The following is a 27,981-nucleotide window of genomic DNA, read 5'->3' as shown; positions in this document are numbered from 1 at the left end:
TTAAAGGTATTTTTTATTTGTTAATAAAATTATTTTTTTACATATTTTTATCATGAATAGAAAAAAAAAATCGATATATTATCATAGTGAATTGAAATTGTTTAATTAAAATAAATTTACGTTTGATTTAAATATAATACAATATACAGAATTCTTTATTTTACCATGGTTATTTAGTACTAATTAATCGTCTGAGATTTCAAATCGCTTTAATACCTTTTCTTTAACGAATGGAACTGCGAAATAAGAAGAATTAAGCCCATTAACATAGCCCAATTTTGATATATATCCTGCTGTTGCTGATGTTACTATAAACAATTTTTGGTCATCTGATGATTCCTGTAAAGATGGGGTTAAAAATAAAATACAGATCTGATAATTAAATAAATTTAGTTTAATTTATAAATTCTATATATTAAACCTAGTCAGCTTTTATATATATATATATATATATATATATATATATATATAATATTATTTCCAAGCTAGAGAAATTGGTTATATTTAGCTATGTTACTTAAAAATCACAGAACAATAATCATATGAGATATTATTAAAAGAGGTAAAACTTCAAAATACATGTTCAAAGCGTTCATGACTAACCTCATATGTAATTTTTTGTTTACATATAATATTTTTTTAAACAATAACAGATCAAATGTTATCGGATGTGATTCTTCTTTTTATAAACACCCATATCAATCGAAATACTTATTAACATAATAAAATATCAGTGATTAAAAAAAAAAACCTAATTTAAGCCTTATAAAAAAGGATACATAGAAATAAAAAAATATATACCATACGAATTCTCATCACTGTCTTCTGTAATGTGTAGATTAGTGGAGTTTTGAAGCAAAAGGTTTAAGATTTAAGACAATTTGGATAAACTTTTTTAAATTTGTAAGACATCTCTTAAATAGGGGAAAGAATATCAAATTTTTAAGGGGAATCCCATTATATTTGTACCAAAATTACTTTCTGATATTAACAGATTGTACCGGAAGTAAAACTTGTACCGGATGTTAAACTTAGGATGCTAATTCAAGTGATTAATTAATCTTCGAGTGACTAAACTAAACCATATCTAAATTTCACTTTGTTAATTATTATTTATCTGTCTTTTATCTTTTTTATTTAAAGAAACTTACAATTTTTAAACAATTTTTTCGTAACAAATTACTAATGTATGTTGATTTCATATGTTTAATATTCTAAATTAGAGCCACTTTTTTTTTTGTTTTCAGTCATGTGACTGGTTTGATGCAGCTCTCCAAAATCCCTTATCTAGTGCTAGTCGTCTAATTTCGGTATACCACCTACATCCTACATCCCTAACAATTTGTTTGACATATTCCAAACGTTGCCTGCCTGTACAATTGTTTCCTTCTACCTGTCCCTCCAATATTAAAGGGCCTATTCCTGGATGCCTTAATATGTGACATAAGTCTGTCTCTTCTTTTAACTATACTTTTCCAAATGCTTCTTTCTTCATCGATTTTCGGCAACGCCTCTTCATTTGTAACTTTTCCAACCATCTGATTTTTAACATTCTCCTATTGCACCACATTTTAAAAGCTGCTAATCTTTTCTTCTCAGGTACTCCGATCGTCCAAGTTTCACTTCCATATAAAGCGACGCTCCAGACATACACTTTCACAAATCTTTTCGTGACGTTTAAATTAACTTTTGATGTAAAAAAATTATATTTCTGACTGAAGGCTCGTTTCGCTTATGCTATTCGGCATTTTATATCGCTCCTGCTTCGTCCATCTTTAGTAGTTCTACTTCCCAAATAACAAAATTCTTCTACCTCCATAATCTTTTCTCCTCCTATTTTCACATTCAGTTGTCCATCTTCGTTATTTCTATTACATTTCATTACTTTCGTTTTGTTCTTGTTTATTTACATGCGGTAGTTCTTGCGTAGGACTTCATCCATGCCGTTCATTGTTTCTTCTAAATCCTTTTTACTCTCAGCTAGAATTACTACATCATCAGCAAATCGTAGCATGTTTATCTTTTCACCTTGTACTGTTACTCCGGATCTAAATTGTTATTTAATATTATTAACTGCTAGTTCTATTTAAAGATTAAAAAGTAACGGGGATAGAGAACATCCTTGTCGGACTCCCTTTCTTATTACGGCTTCTTTCTTATGTTCTTCAATTATTACTGTTACTGTTTGATTCAGCCATTATATTCTTAAAATTATTAATATATCATTTTATAAAATCAGTTAGAAAAATTTAAATCTTATTCTACGTGATTTAATTTCTTCTAGCGACAAAGAATCTTAACGATGTATCAGAGTATAATCTAGCAAAAATTTCGCTTTTCATAATTAAAGGCTATGTAAAAATACATAAGTTCACATGATGTTATATTAAATCACAATAATTAAGGCAGTACAATAATCAAATTCCCATACAAAATCGGTGATTATTCAAAATAAATAAATACAAATCTTCTACTAAGATGAAACGTCGATTAATCACAATACTGTTAAGAAATTTGTTATATTCATAGTGCAACATTTTGAGTCAGCATGTACATCTTATGCTGTGTATGGTATATACGCATATGTGAGAGTTTCCTTAAAATATTCCATACTGTCACAGTTGACATTGTTAGTTCTAACCCACTGGGTTGGTCTAGTTGTGAACGCGTCTTCCCAAATCAGCTGATTTTGAAGTCGAGAGTTGCAGCGTTCAAGTCCTAGTAAGGTCAGTTATTTTTACATGGATTTGAATACTAGATCGTGGGTACCAGTGTTCTTTGGTGGTTGGGTTTCAATTAACCACACATCTCAGGAATGTTGGAACTGAGATTCTACTAGACTACAATCATATATATCATCTTCATTCATCCTCTGAAGTATTATCTGAAACGTAATTACCGGAGGCTAAATAGGAAAAAGAAAGATAGTTCTTAAAAATATCTTATTTAGTTCTTATATAAACTTATTTTCTTTCTAGTTCTTATTAGTTTATTTATAATTCTTAAAACTAATTATTTATTGGTAGTTCTTCGGCTTTTCTAACTAGTTTTTCAGACTGTACAGGAAAAACTCACTGACACTTTCATAATTTCTTCATACACTCTTTAACGTCACGGACTCTTCCCTTTTCACAGAACAGGTTATTAAAACTGATTATATCATCGACAAATGTTGTTATCACTTGTACGATCCCAGTTTAACTTTATATAGAATATATATTGAACTAAATCAAACTACGGATTTACATTTAACATACTGCTGAACATGAAAGGCTTTATACTCAGGAGTTCCCATCTTTAGTAGTAGCATTATCAAGCGAAAAGATATCAATCGTACGGCCATGCTCGCAATTAAATCTGTTCTTGTAACGTTTACCTTAAATCAGCCTTGTATACCTCATCAAAGAGATACTATAACGAATTAAAATCTTGATATTCTTTTTGGTATTTCCGGTATTACTAACGGTATTGATAAAATTAAAATTAAAATAACTGTTGAATAGGATATTCAATAAAATAGTATCTTGTTAAGTGACAGTCAAAGTGAAAAGCAAAACGATAGGCAAATAAAGATCTAAATCATTACATCTCTTCTATTTTTTTTTTGTCGCAGTGACTAATTTACAATAAGTTGCCATTTACCGGTAAAGTAGATTAGAATTCAAAAATAAATGAAATGAAAATTCCTTAAAGAATTGCATATATATGTAAACATATCTTGAATAGTATGCATAAATATATAATAAAAATAAATAAGTGCATATTATGATGAGTCCAAGAAACATTGGTAAAGTTCAGAACATGAAAAGCAAAGAAAACACCAAAAAGTTGTATTATCAATCGCATAAAGAATAAATAAACAAACAAATAAACAGTGAAACAAATCTAAAAACCAACAAAAGTAAGTGGCGAAACAAAATGCAGAATTTTGATGATGTATAACAACCTAGGAGGTAACTGATTCACGTGAAATCTATTAAATCTTATTTACGCATGGTTTTAAGCGCCTAAATACCTCTTCTATTTGGTAAACAAAATGGTTGATTTTTTGAGATTACTGGTTATTTATTTATTTATTATTTTTTGTGATTGTTTAGTTATTTATTATTGTTTATGACTTTCCACAGACTGGTCTGTAGAAAGTCGTTTATCTTTGCCTCTTATCTGTCCTCATAAGAGGTAAAGATAAAAGTTATTTAAAAAGAGAGCATTTATAATTTCATGCCTCAAGAAAATTAATTCAGTATTAGACAGTACAAAAAAAAACGAAATACTTAAACTTGCATAAATGAGAAGCTAGTTAACAATAATGATTTTATATATATATATATATATATATATATATATATATATATATATATATATACGAGGTCTGTAAATAAAGTAATGAGACTAGTTTTTTTTGTCAGCCGAAGTGGCAAAATTGTAAAGTTACTAGTAAACATATGAGGTACATAAACAGCTGATTTATATTATGTATTAATATTTTTAATCTATTGTTGCCTCGTGAGACGTAAACACTTGTGAAACAAGTTTTTGTTATGCGTTACAAAAATGAGTGACACTAATTATGAGCAACGTTGCGAAATCAAGTTTTGTGTTAACCTCTGTGAGAATGCTACTGTAACTTTTTCAAAATTGAAAAGGGCATATGGAGATAACGATCTGTCACGAGCCCAAATTTTTAGGTGATTTAAAGCATTTTCAGATGGCCGGGAATCATTCGCCGACGCTCCGGAAGACCATTGACGTCAAATAGTGACGCAATGTTAAGCGAATCAGACGATAGAAATGGTACGACCGGCGATTAACTGTCTGAATAATTGCAGAACAATTAAATTTGAACTGTGGAAAAGAAATTCTTGAAAGACTGTGGAAAATATTTGCCCGCGTGAGACCAGCCATCAAAGACAACGGGATGTTGCATCACGACAACGCACCTTGTCACACTGCACTCTTAATGAGTTTTTGGCAAAGAAAAACATTCCTGTAGTTCCTCAACCACCTTATTCACCTGGCTTGAGTTCCTGTGATTTTTTCCTGTTCCTGACTTTAAAAAAAACATCCCAAAGGACACTATTTTTACATAAAAAAAATATATAACCGACCATCTGAGGGATATTTCGGTTTCTGAGTTCCAACATTGCCATGAAGAGTGAGAAAACCGTTTGAAGCGTTTCATGACTTCCCAAGGGAACTATTTCGAAGATAATAGAGACCATGTATAATTGAATTGTAAATAAAAGGTTTTTCTGAACCAGTCTCATTACTTTAATTTTAGATCTCGTGTATATATATAGAGAGAGAGAGAGACAGTAAGAGAGAGAGAGAGAGAGAGAGAGAGGAAGAGAGAGTGATTGAAAGAGTGAGAGAGTTTTATCCGTTTACTTAGATGATGGATAATGTTTTCCTTAGATATATTTTTAATTAAATTTATAATTTTATACCAATTTATCAATCCTAGAGCACAGATAATAATTATGCAGCAAAAATCTGTCGTATTTTTCTTCATTATAATTTCCTGTGTTAATAGTACTTGGTAAAAGTTCAGATGGCCAGTATAAATTGCCCTCATCTATTTTCAAATCGTTTGATATCGAACACCTTAAAAAAGAAATGTTTTTATTATAAAATTATTTTAATGGTTTTTACGAATTAATAATTTAAGCTAAAATAAATTTTTTTAATTAAATTTATTCCACCTTTTAAGAAGTAGTTTTTTGGTAATGAAACAATAATAAACATAGTTGACGTATGACGACCGAATTATCTTTTTTGCCTTTGCTATGTTAAATTAACATTGGTACCACATTATCCCATAATAAAATGTTCAGAGTTGGTTTTGTGTTTAGGTACCAGGGGTATAGGGGTCTAGTCATAAAACTTGAACAAAGTGATTGCTTTAAGTCTCATTTTGATATAAATCTTCACAAAAAAGCTAAAAAGATGGAAATTACATTCGTCTTGCCCTCATAAAAAAAATTTCATATTTAATAATATGGAATAATTTACTTTTTTCTTCAATTTTATAAAGGGAAAAGAAAAAATACTAATTATTTTCATATATAAAAATGTATAAAAATTTCTTAAATTAATATTAAAACCAGAAAGGTTTATTTTGTTATATAGAATAAAAAACCCTCCTCTATGAATAATGAGACCTTGCTGTTGGTGAGGGGGCTTGAGTGCTCAGGGATACAGAGTAGCTGGACCGAAGGTGCAACCATATCGGAGAGGTATCTGTTGAGAGCCAGACTAAGGAATGATTCCTGAAAGAGGGCAGCAGCTCTTTCAGTAGTTGTTAGGGGCGTGAGTCAAAATGACTTAAACGGCCATACCAACATCACTCAGTCCTCTGAGTACTGCGTGGCTGAAAGCAATGGAAAACTACAGCTGCTTATTTTTCAAGAAAATGTGGCTCTCTGCATTTTCATATAGCAATGATGGAGGCGCCTTCCTTGGTAAAATATTCCGGAGGTAAACAAGTCCAGCGTTCGGATCTCCGGGTGGGGACTACTAAGGAAGGGGTCACCAGATTATTAAAAAATAACATTCTACGAGTCGGAGCGTGGAATGTTAGAAGTAGGTTAGTAGTGGTAGGCTAGAAAATTTAAAAAGGGAAATGGATAGGATAAATGTGGATGTAGTAGGAATTAGTGAGGTTCGGTGGGAAGAGGAAGGCGACTTTTGGTCAGGTGATTTTAGAATAATTAACTCAGCTTCAAATAATGGGCAGGCAGGAGTAGGTTTCATAATGAACAAAAAGATAGGGAAGAGAGTAGAGTATTTCAAAACGCATCTGAGATCTGAATTTAAGAGAGCATTAAAAGATTTAAATGGCAAAAAGGCTCCTGGAATAGACGGAATACCTGTAGAATTACTGCGCAGTGCAGGTGAGGAAGCGATTGACAGATTATACAAACTGGTGTGTAATATTTCTGAAAAAGGGGAATTTCCATCAGACTTCAAAAAACGTGTTATAGTTATGATACCAAAGAAAGCAGGAGCAGATAAATGCGAAGAATACAGAACAATTAGTTTAACTAGTCATGCATCAAAAATCTTAACTAGAATTTTATACAGAAGAATTGAGAGGAGAGAGGAAAATTATAGAGACAAGGGAAGCAATTTTAGGCCTCAGATTAATAGTAGAAGGAAGATTAAAGAAAAACAAACCGACATACTTGGCGTTTATAGACCTAGAAAAGGCATTCGATAACGTAGACTGGAATAAAATGTTCAGCATTTAAAAAAAATTAGGGTTCGAATACAGAGATAGAAGAACAATTGCTAACATGTACAGGAACGAAACAGCAACAGTAATAATTGAAGAACGTAAGAAAGAAGCCGTAATAAGAAAGGGAGTCCGACAAGGATGTTCTCTATCTCCGTTACTTTTTAATCTTTACATGGATCTAGCAGTTAATGATGTTAAAGAACAATTTAGGTTCGGAGTAACAGTAGAAGATTAAAAGATAAGGATGCTACGATTTGCTGATGATATAGTAATTCTAGCCGAGAGTAAAAAGGATTTAGAAGAAACAATGAACGGCATAGATGAAGTCCTACGCAAGAACTATCGCATGAAAATAAACAAGAACAAAACAAAAGTAATGAAATGTAGTAGAAATAACAAAGATGGACCACTGAATGTGAAAATAGGAAGAGAAAAGATTATGGAGGTAGAAGAATTTTGTTATTTCGGAAGTAGAATTACTAAAGATGGACGAAGCAGGAGCGAAATAAAATGCCGAATAGCACAAGCGAAACAAGCCTTCAGTAAGAAATATAATTTGTTTACATCAAAAATTAATTTAAATGTCAGGAAAAGATTTTTGAAAGTATATGTTTGGAGTGTCGCTTTATATGGAAGTGAAACTTGGATAACCGGAGTATCTGAGAAGAAAAGATTAGAAGCTTTTCAAATGTGGTGCTATAGGAGAATGTTAAAAATCAGATGGGTGGATAAAGTGACAAATGAAGAGGTATTGCGGCAAATAGATGAAGAAAGAAGCATTTGGAAAAATATAGTTAAAAGAACAGACAGACTTATAGGCCACATACTAAGGCATCTTGGAATAGTCGATTTAATATTGGAAGGACAGGTAGAAAGAAAAAATTGTGTAGGAAGGCCACGTTTGGAATATGTAAAACAAATTGTTAGGGATGTAGGATGTAGAGGGTATACTGAAATGAAACGACTAGCACTAGATAGGGAATCTTGGAGAGCTGCTTCAAACCAGTCAAATGACAAAAAAAAAAAAAAATTATAATAAAATTTTGTGTGAGTTTTATGTACTCAGATATTGTAATATTGTAAAACTATTTTATTTTTTATAATACAAATTTATTACAACATAAAATATTTTACAATCTTTGAAGCGTTTATCTTTGTTAAATAACAATGATGATGTCATGAAACATCTCGGGGTTTTTTTTTTTTACTTTTATTTGTTACTCAACTGCTTATTTGAACATTAGTTTTTATGAACATGTTTTACATATTACTTATTTTTGTTTTATTTGAAGTTTTTTGGTAATAAGTGGGTGAGATTTGACAGAATTTTACTGCCGGATATACTTTAAAATACAAAACTATTCGTTAGAAGCTAAGCAATCAATTAAATATTTATACATTTTTCTTTATATTTCTGTACATAAAATAGCGAACTGAAAATAATTAATTTGTAAATATTTTTCGAAAATTCTCCATAAATGAAAACGTCATTATATTTGAAAAAATAAATAATTGAAATTTTTTACTAATGTTTAATAGTTTAGTAATTTTGATTTTACGGTGAATTCACATTTATAACCCTACTGTATTTTTTACGACATATTTAAAAGTTTTAATATGAATAACGATCGAGTAATATTAATTATATTCACAGTCGGATATTTCTAAACACTTGTAATCTATCTGAACGGTTGCTGTTAATGTTAAATATTTGTAACGAATTATTGTTCAATGAGGTTTGCATAAAAACGTAAAGTTTCTCTACAAAAAGAAACACGCTGAACGAATGAATAAATTTACTACGAACTGCTCAGTCCATGTAAAGTCAGCAAAGTCAATATCAGATAAATCAGAAAACATTTTTAAGATCTCTTATTGTAAATTCTTGTCATTTAATTTGTTATTACTTATATATAACTTACTTAGCACTCCAATAAATATTTTTACTGTTCTTCATATTCAACCTAGAAATTAAATAATTATTTTTTTAGAATATATTATTTTAAACAAATTATACATACAGATTTATATATATATATATATATATATATATATATATAAATCTGAAAAATAACGAAAATAAATTAAATGTAACATAATAAAATAATTATAATTGTCTTATAGAAAGTGAAATTTTTTCTTTAATTTGCATAAAACAGAATTCATTGTTACCTTTTTCTGTTCTGTTCATAAAACACAGAAATATGATAAAAAAAAATTAAATTAACAATTGACAGAACTTTAATCACATTTCTGTAAACGACACGAGTTAGGCACTCTTAATATATACGAATTAAACAGGATTATTAAAGTACTGTAGAATAAAAAAAAGCTTTATTAAAACTAATAATTATATTTTTTAAGTACTAGCAGACACGGCAATGCTTCGGTGTTGTTGCTATATTAGGGTATATATATATATATAGATTAAATGAACACAATTGAAAGTTTGATGAAACATTAACAAAATGAACATTAAGGAACTTCACAAAATTTAACCTTTCCCTTTTATCCTTTTACCATTGCCCTTCCACCTTTCCTTTTCCCCCTTTTCCATATTTTCTTTTTCTCATTTCCTTTTTATCATATTCCCTTTCACCATTTTACCTTTCCCCTGTTCTCTCATTTCCCTTTCCTTTTCCCATTTCTTTATCCCTTATTTCCCTTCGTCCTTCCTCTTTCCCCTTACCCATTTTCTCCTTTCTCCTTTCCGTTTACTTTTTCCGTTTTTCCTTTTCCTCGTTTTCCCTTTTTTTCGTTTTCATTTTCCCCTTCATCCCTTTTAACCTTCTCTCCTTTTACCTTTTCAAATTTTTTCCTATTTCTGTTTTTCGATTTTTCCCTTTTCCCCGTCAAATGACAGAATGAATAATAACAAAGTGAAAATTAAATCCCTGGCTTTTTTCGCTTCCTACATCACAAACATTTGTTATATTATAATTATGAAAGCAATACGCGTATTTTTGAAAATTCTGGCCTCGATCAAGTTGATGCACGATTTTTTTCAGGAATATGTTTTTTGATACCTCTTTTTCGTCGTTCATCGATAAGATTCATAGAGTCGTTCAAATTCACAGCACCTTCATCGTCTTCAACAATGTCTAAATTACAGATGCGATGCTCTATAACGTCGATATCACTATTCACAGGTTTTCAAATAGCATCGATCTTTGAGAAAGCATAACTTGATCCGCTCTCTTCAAAGGCATCGTAAAAATGAATACCGAGATGAACGCAAGTTTCCTTTTATAATTCTCAGTTCTCGCAGTTTTTCGACTGTAGAATTTATTCAGTTTTGATGAGCGGTGTGACTGGCTCTTTAGAAGCCAACAATTTTAATCCTTTACGAAAGACATTCGGCTCATCAAAGTAGATGTAATCGGGTCTTGTAGTCTCATCAAAAACTATTGGCGTCCTTATTTCTCCACCAGTTTCATAAACCATCATTTCCAAGACTACCTGATCGTGGTAAATACACGTTCGTATTTAAATTACGCTACTCTTAACGGAATAACAAAATCGCGTTACCTCTTTTAGGATTATGCTGTACGTCTGTCATAAATTGAACATGTTGATGTTGATTATGACATTCCATAGCGAAATAATTCGTAATAGTGTAAACATTTTTCAAACATTTTTTTTAAAGTTTATACTTCGTATATAGGGAAATCAAAAAAAGTACAATTTAAAAAAATACAGACCTGCAATTCTAAAATATAAAAAAGTTTCTTTGAAAAATTTATTATTCCTATTTTAGCCAGTATTGAAATGAATATTAGATGTAGAGATTAATTAACAAATTAACAAATTTGTTAATTTTAATCTACGTATGAATTTTTTTTGAAAAGTTTTTCTTATAATCTTTCTTATTCTCTACCTCTAAAAAGTATGTGTTCTATATTTTATATTTTTTAATTTTTTTTTATAAACAGCCAAGAAATTCATGCAAGTTATTGACAGCTTTTTTAAATATAAGTTTTATTAACATATACATTAATTGATTTGTGAATAATTTATTGAAATAAAACCTTTTCAAAGTAAACACTTTTCAGGGGTTCATTGAATTCTCACTAATGTATTAATATGTTTAGATGATGACGTATAATTGGAAAAGCGATTTTATTGTTAAATTTTTAATAATGTTCTGATCGTTATAAAATGTATTAAAAAATAATGTTAACGTATTTATTGTGATAATAAATCAGATATTATTTAATTAGTTAGATGAAATATTTACGTGAATTCGGTTTTTAACATTGATCTTAAAGTTGATACTTGTGTTTCATTCATAACATCTGAACACATATACATAGATCTGAAAAAAAATCAAGAGACATCTAATGCTTTAATATGTTAACATGATTAATCTTTTTCGTATTTTATAAATGCATTTATTTAAAAATAAATTTAATTTAGTTAATATTTTTAAAAGAAATAATTTTTGTTGCAAATAAGTTCGGTATGTATAAACAATCGTTTTTTTGAATTGACATGACGTCATATATTTTTTTTATTCCATACTCTCCTGGGCCGAACCTACAATCAAGTACAACTCAGCCCAGGGGAGTGTCCTTGAAACTCTAACGGATCTTCCCGCCTACCGGCATTACATACGGTATGGCAGATCAACGTAACAGTTGGAGCTTCTTTGCTTGCCTGCTTCTAACAGCGGTGACGAGGTAACCAGGCCCGACTATGTTGTTCCTGAGTCACATCCTAGCAGGTCTTGATGAGCAAGTCTCAAACAGTGTCACGGGGAACCCCCTTCTGGACTCTGTCTTTTTCAGCACATAGGTGAGAGAGTCCCCGTACTCATCGCCAACGCCCATCGAACACGGACGAACGGCAGCTCCGCAGGGGTCTGGGCCGCACCACCACGTCTACTTCCGTAGACATCTTACTCCGCCTTCCACTCACGGTAATCGACCTTCTTCCGTTTTAAGAAGTCATATGATCTAATATTAGGTAACATCCATTACACTAATATCGTGATGTAACATAATTTTTTTTAATCATCTTGGGAAAACGGAGACTGTACATTAAAATATGAAAAACAATTATATTTTCATATATCAATTTATGGGAATAAATTATCAATTACTCTTCGCACTCAATAAAATTAAGCTTGCTTGCAAGTTTTAGTCCTAATTAATGGGTAAATGTAGTGGTTTTATACAAAAACTGATTGAAAAATTGGCGGAAAAAATTATCACAGAAATTTATTTTTAGTAGTTTTTGAGAAATATTGGGATAAAACAACTAATAATACAGTTCTGGTTCCAGTATTTCAATTTTTAAGTCAGGTGACATAAAAAAAAATACAAAATTTTCCCTTTAACTTGGGTCCCATGAAATACAGTTTGGCTTAATTTAATGAAAGGTGCAGAAATCAGCGCTAAATTTTTGGTCAGTCTATATTCGCTAACGAAACGTTTGTGAACCTATGAATTTTTTATTTTCATCAGTTGAACATGTCTTGAAATTTTCTTAAATTCTTTGTGAATCACCCTATATTAAGGTAATATCTTTGTCAGTGTTATATCGTATGGGTTTTAAAATATTGAAAACAATAGAAATTTCTGTAAATAGTGAAATTTATATTTGATAATAACACTATAAAAAATTATTATTTGTACAATGCGATATTCGGATTTATTGGTAAAGTTTACTCTTTAGTACTTTCTTATCTCTATTAATAAACGTTCGACCTACATACGACTGCACTCTCTTCACGCAAATATGTACAACAAGTTTTGATCAAATACCTGAATGTTAAGGAAACTGGTTAATTTAACAGTAATATTCTATAAGTACGAACTTCAATCGAAGAATTTTTCGTTAAGCCTGAAAAGCATTACAAAATTTAATTGTTTTCTGGCAAATTAGTTCTTTTATAAAAGTAAAAGTTATAGCTAGTCAGTTGAATAATTTTAAAAGTAGTAGTTCATTTGTTTGCACATTAAATGTTAGACAATAATGTTATAAACTTCATTCAGTGCTTAATACTTATATGAAGTATCATATAAACTGATTAAAAAAAATTGTACAGATATATATGGTTGTAATATTCTCAAGTATAATAAAACCTAATGCTTATATCTAATGCTTACATATAGAAAGAAAGAAGTAGAAAGAATATTAACTATTTTTTTGCGAATTATTGGCGACAATATTGAGAAGTAGCGGGACTGCTGAAGGAACACAGAAACGCAACGTTTTGAGTTGGAAAGTAGAGTTTTTGAGTTGGAAAGTTCGAGTTGAATAATATTCAAAACTGAAACCAACGATTACCTTGCTGGTTTCGAGTACACCTCGACTATATATATATATATATATATATATATATATATATATATATATATATATATATACAGGAGTGATTGATATTGAACTATAGTGAGTTGTGCTGAGATCCTCTTGTTTGTATCAACTGCAAGGAGCAGCAACATTGGCGAAGTTAACCGTTTAAAGTTTGTTACTGAATGTAATTCTAAAGGTAGTACGAAATAAAAAAAATAATTATAGAACGTTTTACCTCGTTTAGTCATTACCGCGATTTTTCCATTTTTGCAAATTTGATTACTTTTACTGTAAAACAAAGCTATTTATCGAGAAAATGTTTTCATCACAGTTTTTCTCGTTGATGTCATATTAAAATTATGTATCGCATTTCTACCCGCCTATTTAAAAAATGTTTGATTATCGCTGATTCAAGATGGAGAAGAAACATCTCAAACACCAAAAAGTAATAATTTTGTAACTATGTAGATCGACACTTGTTTCTACCTCTTAATATCCATCTGTTATATATAACTAGTCAGCCCGTCTGGCCAGAACCTGGATCCTCAGGGACCAAGTCGACCCAGGTGAATCACGGAGCCAACTCCGGAGCTCCTCGGGGCTTACCCCAGGGCCGTAGAGCTCGCTTCGCTTGCCATTCCCGTGTTGCAGGGGGACGGCGCATTGGACACCCACAGAGCTCTCTTTTGACCCAATTCCCGACTACCCAGAGGGCTCCACCACCTGTACCCCCATCAATGTACCTTATCCTCATGATTCTAAGAGTAATACTGATAAATAATAATTAATGTATTCAGGCTTTACAGAAACCTGAAAATGAAACTGAATTACAAAAGACAGAATAATAGTAGCTATGGTAATTAAATTACACACACGAAAACTGAAAATAACAGGAAAAATATTTAGTAGAAAAACAAGATATACATATTAAACGAGGAAATTATCTAAAGAAAATGACCATTTAAAAACGGGAAGGAAGACCAATAATTTTTTTCTGATGAATCTTATTATATTCACTCAACACACGGAAAAAGTTATGGTTGGACCGACGGCTAAAATAATGCCTATAAAACATCTGTATCCAAAGGATTGAAGCTGATATAGGTTCACGCTGACAGTGAAGTAGAAGAAATTCAAAATGCTCTTTTAATTTTTACATCGGGCGAAAAAATACAGAGATTAGCAGAACAACATGAATGCTGATAATTACGAAAAATCGCAGAGAACAATTTTAATCCCAAATCTTCCACTTCGATCAGTTTCAATAATCGATAATGCTCGGTACCGCAACGTAAATTTACACAAGATGCCAAATTCAAACGGTAAAAATCATGGAACTGTTAGAGTGCCTTCGAGACAGAAATATTCCGTACTCAGCAGATATATTAAAAACAGAACTGTACGAATTAGTGCTAATTAATAAGCCCTGGTGTGAAGAGTACTACTTCGATAAAATATTGCAAGATCACGGTCACAACGTAATAAGATTGCCACCCTACCATCCTGAAATTTACCCGATTGAGTTGATTTGGGCGAAAATAAAAAGTTAGGTAGCGGACGAAAATGTCTAGTCGGAAAAATGTAAATGATATAAAAGCCGAGAAACTTTTTATGAACTGATATTGGAAGCAATTTTGCAAACATGCACTAACAATAGAAACAAATTATTATGAAACAGTTGGAGTTACCGATTTTTTTTTCCGTTTAACCTCCGGGTCCGCAGTTAAGTATTACTGCACAGATGATGAGATGAATGATTTGTAGCGTGTGTGAAAAATGCCATGCCTGACCGGGATTCGAACCCGGGAAAGGCCGATACGATACCACTCGCGCCAAGGAGGCGAGTTACCGACCGGCAAACTGAAGGGTTTACGGTTTGCGTTAATGATAATCATAGTGGCAGTGAAAGCAGAGATGAGAACGCCGATGAATCAGAGTCAACGAACAAAGATGATGCGAAACCGATGTTGGACGGGATTGAGCCACTTCTATCTATCCTAATTTACTATCTCTTTCTGTTAATTAAAAAAAAAAAAAAAAAATTGTAAAGAATAAATGAAATTTCAAAAAGCAAGAAAAATTGTAATTGTAAAACTAAAAAAATTAAATATTTTTACAATTTATACTAACAAAAAAATTAAAATACAAAAAAAAGTCAGATTAAACAAATAATAAATATAACAAAAGAAACGGTCAGATCATGAGCATTCAGCGTGCTGTTGAGCATACGCACGTACGCACACAAACATAGTTGCGTGTGTATAAGTGTGGCCGATCATCCGTTTCACGAATCGGTGTATACTGAGCCATCCCCACCCTGCGCATTGACTTGAGTCTTTACGCTTTCATAACTTTGAACACTTATAATAACATTTACTACTTATCTGATCAAAACCAACAGAGCCCGGTTTTTCAGCTATTGTTAAATAGTCTCCCACTGAAATTTCTACAAGATATTGGGGGGAGGGGGATATTAGTTAATTCCAATAGAGATATTGTTTTAAGATTTTGTTTTGTTAACATATATATATATATAAATTTTGGAAATAATCTTACAATGTTTCTTCATCCGATGACTTAAGGTTTGCTGGTATACAAAATTGACCTCGATTACCAGTAACCTTACCAGTAACGTACCTGTAACGTTAATAACATAATTATAACCAATCAGTAAAGAATTTTCAGGAAATACAAATTATATTTCTTTATTACTATCTTTTATTATGTAACAGAATTTTACTTACATTTGTTCACTAAGGTTGTTTCTATTGATTGTATTTTTGTATACCATTTTAAGAACTTCGGCTGTTATACTATCAGTTCCGTAAGGAATTTCAGAGTACCTTAAATAAAAAAAATTACATTTTAAAAATACATTATAAAAATAATTGTTGTAAATAGAAATTTGTCTTACATTTATAAGTGAATATAGTAGTGTATTTGAGGATAATAAATTTCTTTCATTATATTACAAAAGAAAAATTATAATTAACAGCATCTTTTTCTATATAATAAAATTGAACTCTTTGTTTATTTATTAACGCTATTAAAAAATGTAATAGGTGATAAGAAGATCATCCCAAACAGCATCTTTTTCTATATAATAAAATTGAACTCTTTGTTTATTTATTAACGCTATTAAAAAATGTAATAGGTGATAAGAAGATCATCCCAACCCCGTAGGGGAGGACACCCGCCAAGTGACGTTTCGGTCACCACACTCCCCCCCAACCGTTTTCAAAGCCCTGATGGGCTTTAACGGGAGTACTCTATCGCCTTCTGACTTTTACATCTCGTATTAATAAGCCTGGCTTCCTTGGGATGCCACCGATGTAAATGCTTCGGTAGACATTTACATCGGTGATTATTAACTCAGCTTTTTGCCTTCGCTATAAGCCTCGTCCGGACATTTTGAATGTCCGAAAAAAATCACCTACATTCTATTATTTTAATTTTTAAGAGATGTCTACAGTTGTGAATTTTATTCCATTTTATGAAAATAATAATATAGTTAAAAGCGATTTATCAATTACAAGTTGTTTTATTTATATATATTTCTGTATATATATACAGAAAATACACTAAGAATGTAATAAACTTTCAGAACATGTTCTACTGGTGAAAATAAAAACGATTTAAAATAAAAATATATAATATATAAATAAAAATAGATTTAGAAAATACGTTTTGTTTTTAATACATTTCAAAATTCTTACTTTTGTCTTTAGTTTCTAAAAAATTTACAAGTTTTTTTTTTTTAAACTTTTGTATGTTTAATACCCATTCAAATCCGTATAAAAGCCTTTACTAGGATTTGAAAGTTGGAAATCTCGACTTCAAAATCAGCTGATTTGTGAGGACGCATTCACCACTAGACCAACCCGGTGGGTAATTTATACATTAACTACATCAAGATAAATTTACTTAGCATATTAATTCCAGTAATGAAGGATTACTTAATTTTTTTCTCCTTAAAAAATGTATTTCCTAAAGTAATGATTCTAAAAAACCATTAATAATTTTAAACTAATTTTCTCAAAATTGTGAAATTATGATTAACACACTTTTCATACCAGACACAAATTTATTATATTCATTAATTTCGATACTATTTGGTGATGTCTATTATTTTAAGTTCTTAATAGAAAAAAAAATTCTAATATTGGTAGTTTATATAATTTAACGATAAGGTATAATTTTTTTTTGCTTTTATTTCAACAACTACCAGGAATAAAAGCATGATAATATATAAAGTGTAGCGAATCGATGAAGAAAGAAGCATTTGGAAAAATATAGTTACAAGACGAAACAGACTTATAGGTCACATATTAAGGCATCTTGGAATAATCGCTTTAATATTGGAGAGACAGGTAGAAGGAAACAATTTTGCTGGCGGGCAACATTTGGAATATGTAAAACAAATTGTTAGCGATATAGTATGTAGGGAGTATACTGAAATGAAACGACTAGCACTAGATAGGGAATCTTGGGGAGCTGCATCAAACCAGTCAAATGACTGAAGACAAAAAAAAAAATATATAAAATTAAGAAAGGCATCAACTAGTAAACAGTTTCAATACTTAAAAACACCTGTTTCGTCAATCCTATTATATTTCGATTTTTCCGTATTTAATAAGTGAAATAAAATGAATATTTTAGAGTTTCTAAGGTTAAGTTAAGTTAAGGTTAAGTTATGTTAAGGTTAGGTTATGTTAAGTTATGTAAGTTAAGTTATGGGTCCACAAAATGTTTAATAATATTAATATGCCTGTTAATTATGGAAGAAATAACAAAATAAAGTTGTATTTTACTATTTGTACGTTACTAAGTAATTCAAACGAAAAATATTCATTCTTAAACATAGTAAAATAAAATTTAAAAAAAATAAAAATTCAAAATTACTTTTATCAAAAAGATGGTGGTAGTATTTTTTTACATATATATATATATATATATATATATATATATATCATATTACCACATTTTTGCCTAATATACGTGGTTACCACATATATACCTAATTTAATATTGGCGGGTGATAACGGTGGCATCGATGTGAGAGGGGCGCACTAAATACGGATGTGCTGATACAAGTATCACTCCCACTGTGTAATTCTCCCAAAGTAGTGGCGCTGTAGCCCCAATACTCTCAGGCTCCAATAAAAGAGCGCACACGAGAGCGAATTTGCAATTCAACGTGGCACTTTCCGGCGGATACCAACCTTCCCGTCGGAGCAGCTGGTCTGGCCGACCTGCCGAGGGTACCGCTGGACGCTACCGTCCCGCTCCAGCTCCAGCTCATTGTCCTTTACTCGCCCTGGTCGCGGCGGACTCAGCAACAGGAGCCAGCCCAGCGTGGAATCGCTCGGGCAGAACCGCCTCGGCCAAGGACGACCGACGCCGACCCGACACTACGGGGCTCAAGGGGCCACCATTGCCACGCTGTAGTGGGGAGTAAACTGTCGCTGAGGGAAAGCTCGGTCGGAATTCAACGGACGAGCCGCAACTCCCCGAGTTCACCGGAGACCAGCTTTCAGACCCAACAGCTCTTCTCAGAGCTAACGCAAAAAACGGCCACCACAAGATTATGAAATACGAATCTTCAAAGCAATTCGGCGAAAATATATGTATATATATATATATATATATATAGAAAACAAAAGACATTGAAATTCCTCAAAAAATAAATACTAATGCCATGTAGAACTTCATACGGAAGATTCTAATTTTAACGTAAAATAATTAATTCGAAATTATGGTAATTAATTTTAATCAAGATTTTTGTAACATATGGTTCAGAAAACATTTAATTATATATAAATTTATATATACATACATGCATACATTAATATATATATATATATATATATATATATATATATACACGAGGTGTGTGAAAAAAGTAATGAGATTGGTAACACTGCGAGCGATCTGGCAACGCTGTGTCTACCGGTCTGTGCTAGTCCGGTTTGTTCATCCCTTCCACATGCTCAGTACGAATTTCAACTCCGTTCAGCCAACACATTATTGTTAACAGCGCCATCAGTGAAGTTGTGTTTTTGTTGCGTGTTACGAAAATGGAGCACCGGAATTTAGAGCGACGTTGTGCAATCAAGTTTTGTGTTAAACTTGGGAAATCCGCAAGTGTGACCTTTGAATAGTTGAAACAGGCCTACGGGGAACATTGCTTATCAAGAACACAAGTTTTCCGCTGGCACAAATCATTTTTTGAAGGCCGATAACACGTTGAAGATCAACCACGCTCAGGCAGACCTTCAACTTCAAAATCTGACGAAAACGTTGAGCGTGTGAGGGTTATTGTGAGATCAGACTTTCGTTTAACAATAAGGATGATGAGTGAACAGTTAAATTTAAACCCTTTCACCGTACATCAAATTTTGACAGAGGATTTGGACATGCGAAAAGTTTGTGCGAAATTGGTACTGCAAAACCTCACAACGGAACAGGAGGACAATCGTAGAAACGTGTGCGTTGATCTTCTTGAGAGGATTGACAATGACTAAGAATTCTTCAATTGTGTGATCCTGGATATTTGAGTACGATCCTAAACAAAGCGGCAAAGCAAAGAGTGGCACACTCCGTCATCTCCTCGACCGTAAAAATGTCGAATAAGCAAATCAAAGATCAAAACCATGTTGATTTTCTATTTTGATAGTAGGGGTATCGTATATAAAGAATTTGTTCCTCCAGGACAAACTGTCAACCAAGTGTTTTACAAAGTTCTTGAAAGGCTCAGGAAAAGTGTGATTCGCGTGAGACCAGACATTGCAGACAAGTGGATGCTTCATCATGACAATGCCCAATTCCCGTGTCACACGGCCATTACCATCACCGAATTTTTGACCTCAAAACGCATTCCTACGGTTCCTCAACCCCCCTATTGAGCTGATTTGAGTCCTTGTGGCTTTTTCCTTTTCCCGAAATTGAAACATGTCTTAAAAGAACGTCATTTTCGAACTTTGGAGAACATTCAAAAGAGTGTGACCGACCTGTTAAAAGCCCTACCAGTTGAAGCCTTCCAGCGCTGCTACCAGGATTGGGAACAACGACTCCACTGGTGTATAGCTGCCCAAGGAAACTACTTTGAAGGGGATAATATTGTTGTTTGAAAAAAATAAAAACTTTGTTAAGTAAAATGTCAGTCTCATTACTTTTCTCAGACACCTTTATATATATATATATATAAATTCAAATTATTTAGTTTTAAACAATTTTTTTAGCTTTATCAGTTTTAAACTATTTATGATATAAGCGTTAATTTTTTCTTTTAAAATTTTCAAATGAAAATATATAAAATATTATTACACAAAAGTTACTTACAAGCTTTTTTTTAAAGGTACTTCAGTCATTGGAGGTAAATATGATATTAATCCAGTTGAATCTAATTTTCTTGTATATTGGAGTTGGTGTCTCAGTAGAATTTAGCGTTTCTACCCGTGGTTCTAGTATTGACTACAGTTTAACTGGTTCTTTTGATCGGTCAAAAGATTGGTCAGTTAATCCTGAAAAAACATTCTAGTGCGTCCTAAGAATGTGATTATATTAAAGCTATCTTCTCTGTTATTTTTTGTTACTGGTGTTATTTTCTCATTGAAATTTTAGACCAACACTTTCGATACTGTTTTTTTTTGTAATGTAGGATTAATTGATACAGAGGTTGGTGGTTTAGGTATTTTTTTATTTGATAATGTGAGTTTTATGTGTAAAAATCATTTTCTGACCGAAATTATGATTTTTGAAATAATTTTGGTGAATTTGTATTTACTGATTGAGGTAGAGATAAATTTTTTTCAGGTAATACTTACTGAAAATCCATTGTTAATGAGGTTGGTTCTGATGTTTCAGATATTTTTGATAGAGATGTGATTTTATCCTCTGATAGTTGGCTATTAATCTGGCCACAATTTCCTTTGACGTTAGTTGATTGTCTTGAGGATGGTATTTTTGAATTTGGTAATGGATTTTTTAATGTTTGAGAATCATCTTCTGACGGAAATGATGTTGTATGTTGCAACATATTTAGTGGTTTTGTATCTACCGATTGAGATAGAGGTAAATTTTTTTCAGGTAATACCAATTTAGAATCCATTTTTAATGACATTGGTTCTGATTTTTCGGATGTTTTAGATGGAGATGTAATTTTTTCCTGTATTACTTGGTTGTTAGTCGGACTATTATTTTCTTCGACCTTGGTTGATTGCTGACTGGAATTATAAAATTAATTTCAACAATTAATAATATTTGAGAAAAATATTGCAGTTAAGAAAAATGTACGAGGGAGATCAGAAAGTAAGTCACACCCACTCTTTGAAACAAACATATTTATAAGACAATTTTTTTTTATCGAACAAAAATGACATATTTTTCTATTTTTTGACGTAATCACCAAGTATTTGTAAACAATTTTCATACCTTGTAACAAGTTTTACAATTCCACTCTCACAAACATTTCGTCCAATTCCCTTCAACCACTAAAGGATCGCTTCCTTAAGTTAATCATCATTAACGAAAGGCTCTCGCTTGAGAGGACCAAACAGGTGGTAGTCGCAGGTTGCTAGGTCAGGGTTGTCAGGTGAATGAGACCACAGGTACCACTTGAATTTTTGCTGTAACGTCTTTTTTGCTTGTTACATGAGGCTGAATGAGGAGTATAGCGTTATCTTGAAGAAAAACGATCCCATCGCTCAATCTTCCGGGTCTTCGATTTTTAATGGCAATAAGCATATTTTTATAAAATCTCACACTAAGATTCAGCAATGATTGTTGCTCCTCGGAGCATAAATTCACTGTAAACAACTCCCTCTGATTCGAAAAAGACTGTCAGCACAACCTTTCGAACATTTGGAGATGTTTTCACTTTTTTTGGATGCGGCGAATTTTTGTGTCTCTATTCATGTGATGCTCGTTTAGTATCAGGAGTGTAATGAAGCAACCAGCTCTCATCCCCTGTGATGATTTGTTTCAATATCTGTGGACCAGTACTGGAATAACGTTGAAGAAAAGAAAGAGTAGACGCAAAACGTTGATGTTTGTGGTTGTCGGTCAACAGATGTGGCACCCATCGTGCACTCATCTTACGATAATGAAGGTGATCGTGATTAATCGCAAACACGCTACCATTACTGATGTTAAGTTCACTTGCAATCTCTCTAATTTTAATGCGCCGGTTACTCAAGTTCATTTCATTCACGCGCCCGCGTTACACGTCGTGTTTGCAATTGAAGGACGCCCAGCACGCAATTTGTCACTTACATTTGTTCTTCCGTTTCTGAACGTTTGGTACCATTTCGTGATCATCAGGTGTGACATTGCAATCTCACCGTATACTTCAATAATTTGGCGATGAATTTCACAAAAATTGTAATTTTTCGCTACAAAAATCCGACTACTGAACGCACTTTTATGCTGGATATAACCTCTAGACGACACGCCATATTGACGATACTGCACACGTACTGAATGTTGTACAGAATTGCTGCTGGGGAAGCGTGAAGATAACGCAACCAGTACTGCCACCACAAGACATTAATATATCCCTTTCAATTCACGGCAAGGGTGTAACCTACTTTTGGATCCACCTCTCGTAGGTGCAGAATATTGTATATTTTTTTACTTTAATAATTAATATTTATTTAAAAAATTGATTTAATTTTTTTTTTTTTAAAGATTAAATCATTTATTTTAGTAATAAAATGAAAGATCATAATTTAAAATAATATATCCTTGGAAGAAAAAATTTTGATTACTTTTCACATTAGGATTCTGTACTTGACCTTTTTAACTGGGTGATAAGGCATGTATTAAATTTAATGAAAAACTAAGTTCACTGAAATTATTTTTAGGCTCCTTATATATTTTTTTCAATTTTGCCATTAAGTTTTGTTTGAATATAACTTATTTTTTTATACTTATATCATGTTTGAAATGTTTTGATTTTAATCAGTTTCAAAAATTTTACTTTTGTATTTAATCTCTGTGGACTTTATTCATATAATTTTACACAGAGTCGCTAACGAGGCTTTCCGATCTTATGTTTACATGAACATTTTTCTTTCAACAGAACAGTATGTCCTGATCGATTGTTATATTCTTCGTAAATCATTCTGTATAATAAATTGAATGTTCAGTTTATATTTTATAATAAATTAATAGAATTGTTGAATAAATTTTTACGAATGAACCTTTGACAATTTTTTTTTTTTAAATAAAACATTTTTAATGTGTGTTAAACCATGTATTAAATGATCAAAGTGGTGACGTAACTTAAAAAAAATATTACGATTCAATCTAAAATGAATATTTTATAAATAATTCATAAAAATTTAGTCTTTAACTTAGATAAAGTTAAGTTACTCAAAATTTACAAAAATTAATGTAGATTAGCACTAACTTGAAGTATTCTCGCCGTTCGTTATTCAAACAATTTTTTTTTCATCAATAAATCCACAGAATTTTAAAATTTGTCTGACATCCCTTTTCTGATGTTTACATGTTTATTTTTTTAATCCAATTTTTTCTTGTCATTAAGATATGGAATATAAGAATATATATCCGTTCATTCAGTATTGAATTTTTAGATGAATCTAGAGATCAGATCATTAATCAATAAATCATACTCAGAAAGTGTATCAAAGTAATATAAATAATATTTAACCCGTAAATTCTTTTTAGTTATTAAAAAAAAATTGATCAATTTTTAACTTTAAAAAAAAATTTTTCTTATTACCTTATATCAATTTCTGTCACGTTTAACAGATTAATAAAACAAGGAAATACATTTTTGTAACTTATTTCAATGTTATTAATAACTAATTTGGTTAATCATAGTTATTTGTACTTTATATTAGACTAAAATAAATATTGACGTTGCGTTAAGAATACTTACTACTCTGAAGTAATCGGTTTAGACTCTGTTAAAGTATTGGCTTTAAAATTATGTCTCTTTCTAGGAATGTGTACTGTTCGATCACAACTAAAATTTGATAAAAAATTAAGTTTAATTTCTGTCTGTAGAATTAATTAATATTTCTTAATAATATATATTCGTACTTATTAGGATGTATGTTTTATATTCAAAATCCATACAAAATGATATATACTATTATTTAGTACATTCAAAATAATTTATATTTAATATTAATAAATAATTTCAACGAAACTAATAATATGTAATTGGATCAGATATGATTTCTGCAAAACCAATTAATTATGTAATTTTGGCAAACTACTTTATTACTTCTAAGGTAATTAGTTATATAGAAAACAAATTATTAGAATATTTTTTAAGAAAATAATGAGTCCTTCAAAAAAGTTCTTCGTACGAAGGATTATAAAAATTATGAGTTAAAATGCAACTGATAAAACCAAAAATGTAAACTAGGTCATTTTATTTTTTTTATGAGTAGATACCAGGTAAATCACTAATAGGTTAATAGAATACATTGTTTATAGAATATCTTTACTATTATTCTTTGGATATTCCGTTTTCTTTCCTATAAAAAAACAGCAATTTTTTTTATCGCAACATTATATCGTAAAGACTTTACGGATCTTTTAGTTCATCTAGAAATACTGTAAGTGGCACCGTTTATAATATCTGAAGCGGCAATACCATTATAGAAATCTGATTTGCATAAAAATTCACTGTGTTTATTATAAATTAAAATGAACTGTGAAATTTATCAGGGCTAAATTTCTAAAGGTTTGAGAAGGTTTTAATATTTGGTAATTTTAGTTAGCGTTCCTTTATGAATACCGTAAAATAAAACAATATTCTTGGTCACGTCCCACACATTGACATAAATAAATTCTTACTCGTAAATAGGCGGAGTAAAAAAAATATAAAAATCGTTTTTTTACAATTTACAATTTCCTAGACCACCTTTAAGTTTTTTTTACAACTAGAAACAGATATAATTGAAATAATATCAGATGAAATAATCAGAAGATTATTTCATATTTTTTTTTGTCAAATATACATAGACATTTTCGATATCGCAGATCAAATCGGGTTGTAATATTCTTTCAAGTCTAGTTTAAATTAATTGGACCATATTTGAGACTCAAGTCAATCACTAAAGTGACTTATTTATTATTAAGAATAACATGCATTCTATGCCAGGCTTAATAATGAGTGAAGTGATATCGCGTTGACTTTTCTACTCAGCCAAATATAAGGTTCCGTACCAACACTCCTATTTTCCCTTAATGCAGTCGGTATCATTCAACCGCGCAAGAGAATTCTTCATTCTGTTCATCATGGAGTCAGTCTGTAAATTAATCATCATTACTTCCAGAAAAAGCAGTTCTGACTGGTGATTTTTACACCTCAGCTACTAAGTAACTAAAAATAATAAGCATTCCTTTAATACAGCGTGGGAGTCCTCAAAACTAAATAAAACATTTTCTTCTTTTTTAAAGAGGTTGCATAAAACTCAAGAGGTAGAGGTAAAATTATTGTATAAAAACATGTACGCCACTGAATGAAAAGAAGATATGAAATTATTTAGTTACAGTCACATTTATTAACGATGAAGAATCCGTAATTAAATGTAAAATAAAGTTGATTGATAACGGATCTGAGAGTTGAAAAGAATTTTTTTTTTTTTGAACATGACGGGAAACAAAAAAACTTTCCCTGCTAAAAAATCCTTCACCAAAATACTATTACTTTTATTAGATGCTAATATAAAAATTACTGAACAACTTCCTAGTTTAGGCCTGTCCTAATTAAATTTATTTATTTTTTGTGTTTGTACCGAAAAATTACTAATAATTATCAGAAAGAACTTCTCGAAATAAAAAAAAAAATTTGCCATTAAACGGTTTAATAAATATCATATGTAGTATTAATGCGGGTTCAAAATACAGCAAAAAATTTTGCAATTAGAATTTGGAACTAAAATTTAATTAACAGTTATAATTACATCTTTATTTTAGAATTTTGAATTGAAATATTCACTTGTACTTTTACATCAAAACTACAATATTATATAATTTCAGCACAGCATACCATAACGGTATTTTTTTTTTTGCTTGATGATATCGGCTTAAAGCTTGTGCATGGGATACGAAAATGGAATTTTTTAGTGTATGAAAAATGCCATGCTTGAACGGGATGGCCGGAAATGGGATGGCTGGATGAACGGAAAGGCCCAGACGCTACTACTCCACCACATAAATTGACATTTATTCCTGCACTAGTCTATAAAACCTTTTACCGTAGATCAAATGTTTTATGATTATTCGCCATAGCAAATTAAGTCACATGTAATTGAGGATGTTTTCAAACAAATCAAAGGAGAAAACGAAAACATTGAAAAGTTTTTTTGATTAATCCCAAGTTAAATTAAGCCACATTTTAGTACTTTTAATGTTTAACAAACTTCAAAATTCTTAGTTTTGCATTTAGTCTCCGTGTACTTTATTGATATTATTTTACTCAAAATCAAAGTTGAGTAAAATAATATCAATAAAGTACACGGAGAAATGATTTTTATTTAAAAATTTTATGTGTTTATTATCCATTTACAAAACTATTTTATATCAAACATAAAATATCGCGTTTATCGATTGCAATACTTTATCTGTTACCCCAGATTATTAAAAATGTTATTGAAAATACAGTTCGAATGTATTTTTTTCAAACTTCAGGTGAGATTTCATATAAAATCAATAAATTAACCCCTTAATTTTGGTTACAAGAATTACTGTCTGCCTTACGTTTATCGAAGGTGCAGAAATCAGCTGATACTTTCTTCAGCCGACACTCTCTAACGAAACGTTTTTGAACCTATTTTTACACAAAATTTCTTTATTTCTACCAGTACAATATATCTTGAAAGTCTTTTACATTCTTTGTGAATTACTTTAGTTAAGTATGTATATATATATATAGAGGACTCCTGTGAAATGTCACATCCAAATTTTTACCACTAAAAATGTCAACAGTTTTCACTGTTTGTTCTCAACCAACAAAACAATATATAAGAAACTAGTGTTACATGAAAAAAAGATTAATCGCCAACATCCTTTTCATGATGGTATCACCTGTCAAATTAATTGCAACAGGAATATAAATTCCAAACTAAAATACTAACAAAAAAGAAAAAACCTAAATAATACAAAACAACTAGCAAAATTTGTTAATATTATTTTCTTAGTTATTATTGATGTATTGAAAAGAATGTGAAATTTTAATAACTATTTGTAGGAATACCTATCAATTAACAAAGTTATTTAATACGTATTTAAAAAAATAGTAAATATTACCTTGTCAAATTAATCATTGTTAAAAATATTATGAAATGGTATACTTCAACTAAATATTTCATGTTGAAATTTTTTACATTAAACACACAGTATTGTTGAAGAATATTAACTATACGTTCTATAAATGTGTAACATTTATGTATATAGGCTAA

General features: G+C 30.9%; 1 protein-coding gene across 2 annotated transcripts; it reads right to left on the bottom strand.

Annotated features, from left to right (window-relative positions):
- Positions 1 to 78: 78 nt before the first annotated feature.
- LOC142332411 (uncharacterized) lies at positions 79 to 27,981 on the bottom strand. 2 transcript variants are annotated; one of them, XM_075378851.1, is made up of 9 exons: positions 27,830 to 27,981; positions 24,444 to 24,530; positions 21,364 to 21,762; positions 16,282 to 16,380; positions 16,094 to 16,174; positions 11,475 to 11,552; positions 9,160 to 9,201; positions 5,448 to 5,604; positions 79 to 339 (listed from the first exon to the last, which is right to left on the bottom strand). In XM_075378851.1, exons 1-9 carry the CDS (start codon positions 27,889 to 27,891, stop codon positions 184 to 186), a joined length of 1,161 nt encoding a protein of 386 aa, XP_075234966.1. In that variant the 5' UTR covers positions 27,892 to 27,981; the 3' UTR covers positions 79 to 183. The 2 variants fall into 2 exon arrangements, with proteins under 2 accessions (XP_075234966.1, XP_075234967.1); XM_075378852.1 differs by lacking the exon at positions 16,094 to 16,174.

The sequence above is a fragment of the Lycorma delicatula genome, chromosome 11 (assembly GCF_047948215.1).
Source record: "Lycorma delicatula isolate Av1 chromosome 11, ASM4794821v1, whole genome shotgun sequence".
In the NCBI taxonomy this organism is placed as follows: Eukaryota; Metazoa; Arthropoda; class Insecta; order Hemiptera; family Fulgoridae; genus Lycorma; species Lycorma delicatula.
This window is presented reverse-complemented; position numbering and strand designations above follow the sequence as displayed.

Excerpts from the sequence above, each read along its gene's own strand:
- LOC142332411 (XM_075378851.1), bottom strand. The coding sequence starts at position 27,891 with ATGAAATATTTAGTTGAAGTATACCATTTCATAATATTTTTAACAATG. Across the intron at positions 24,531-27,829 it reads ACAATGATTAATTTGACAAG|TTGTGATCGAACAGTACACA; the intron begins GTAATATTTACT and ends ATCAAATTTTAG. Across the intron at positions 11,553-16,093 it reads TCATCGGATGAAGAAACATT|ATCTATGTATATGTGTTCAG; the intron begins GTAAGATTATTT and ends ATTTTTTTTCAG.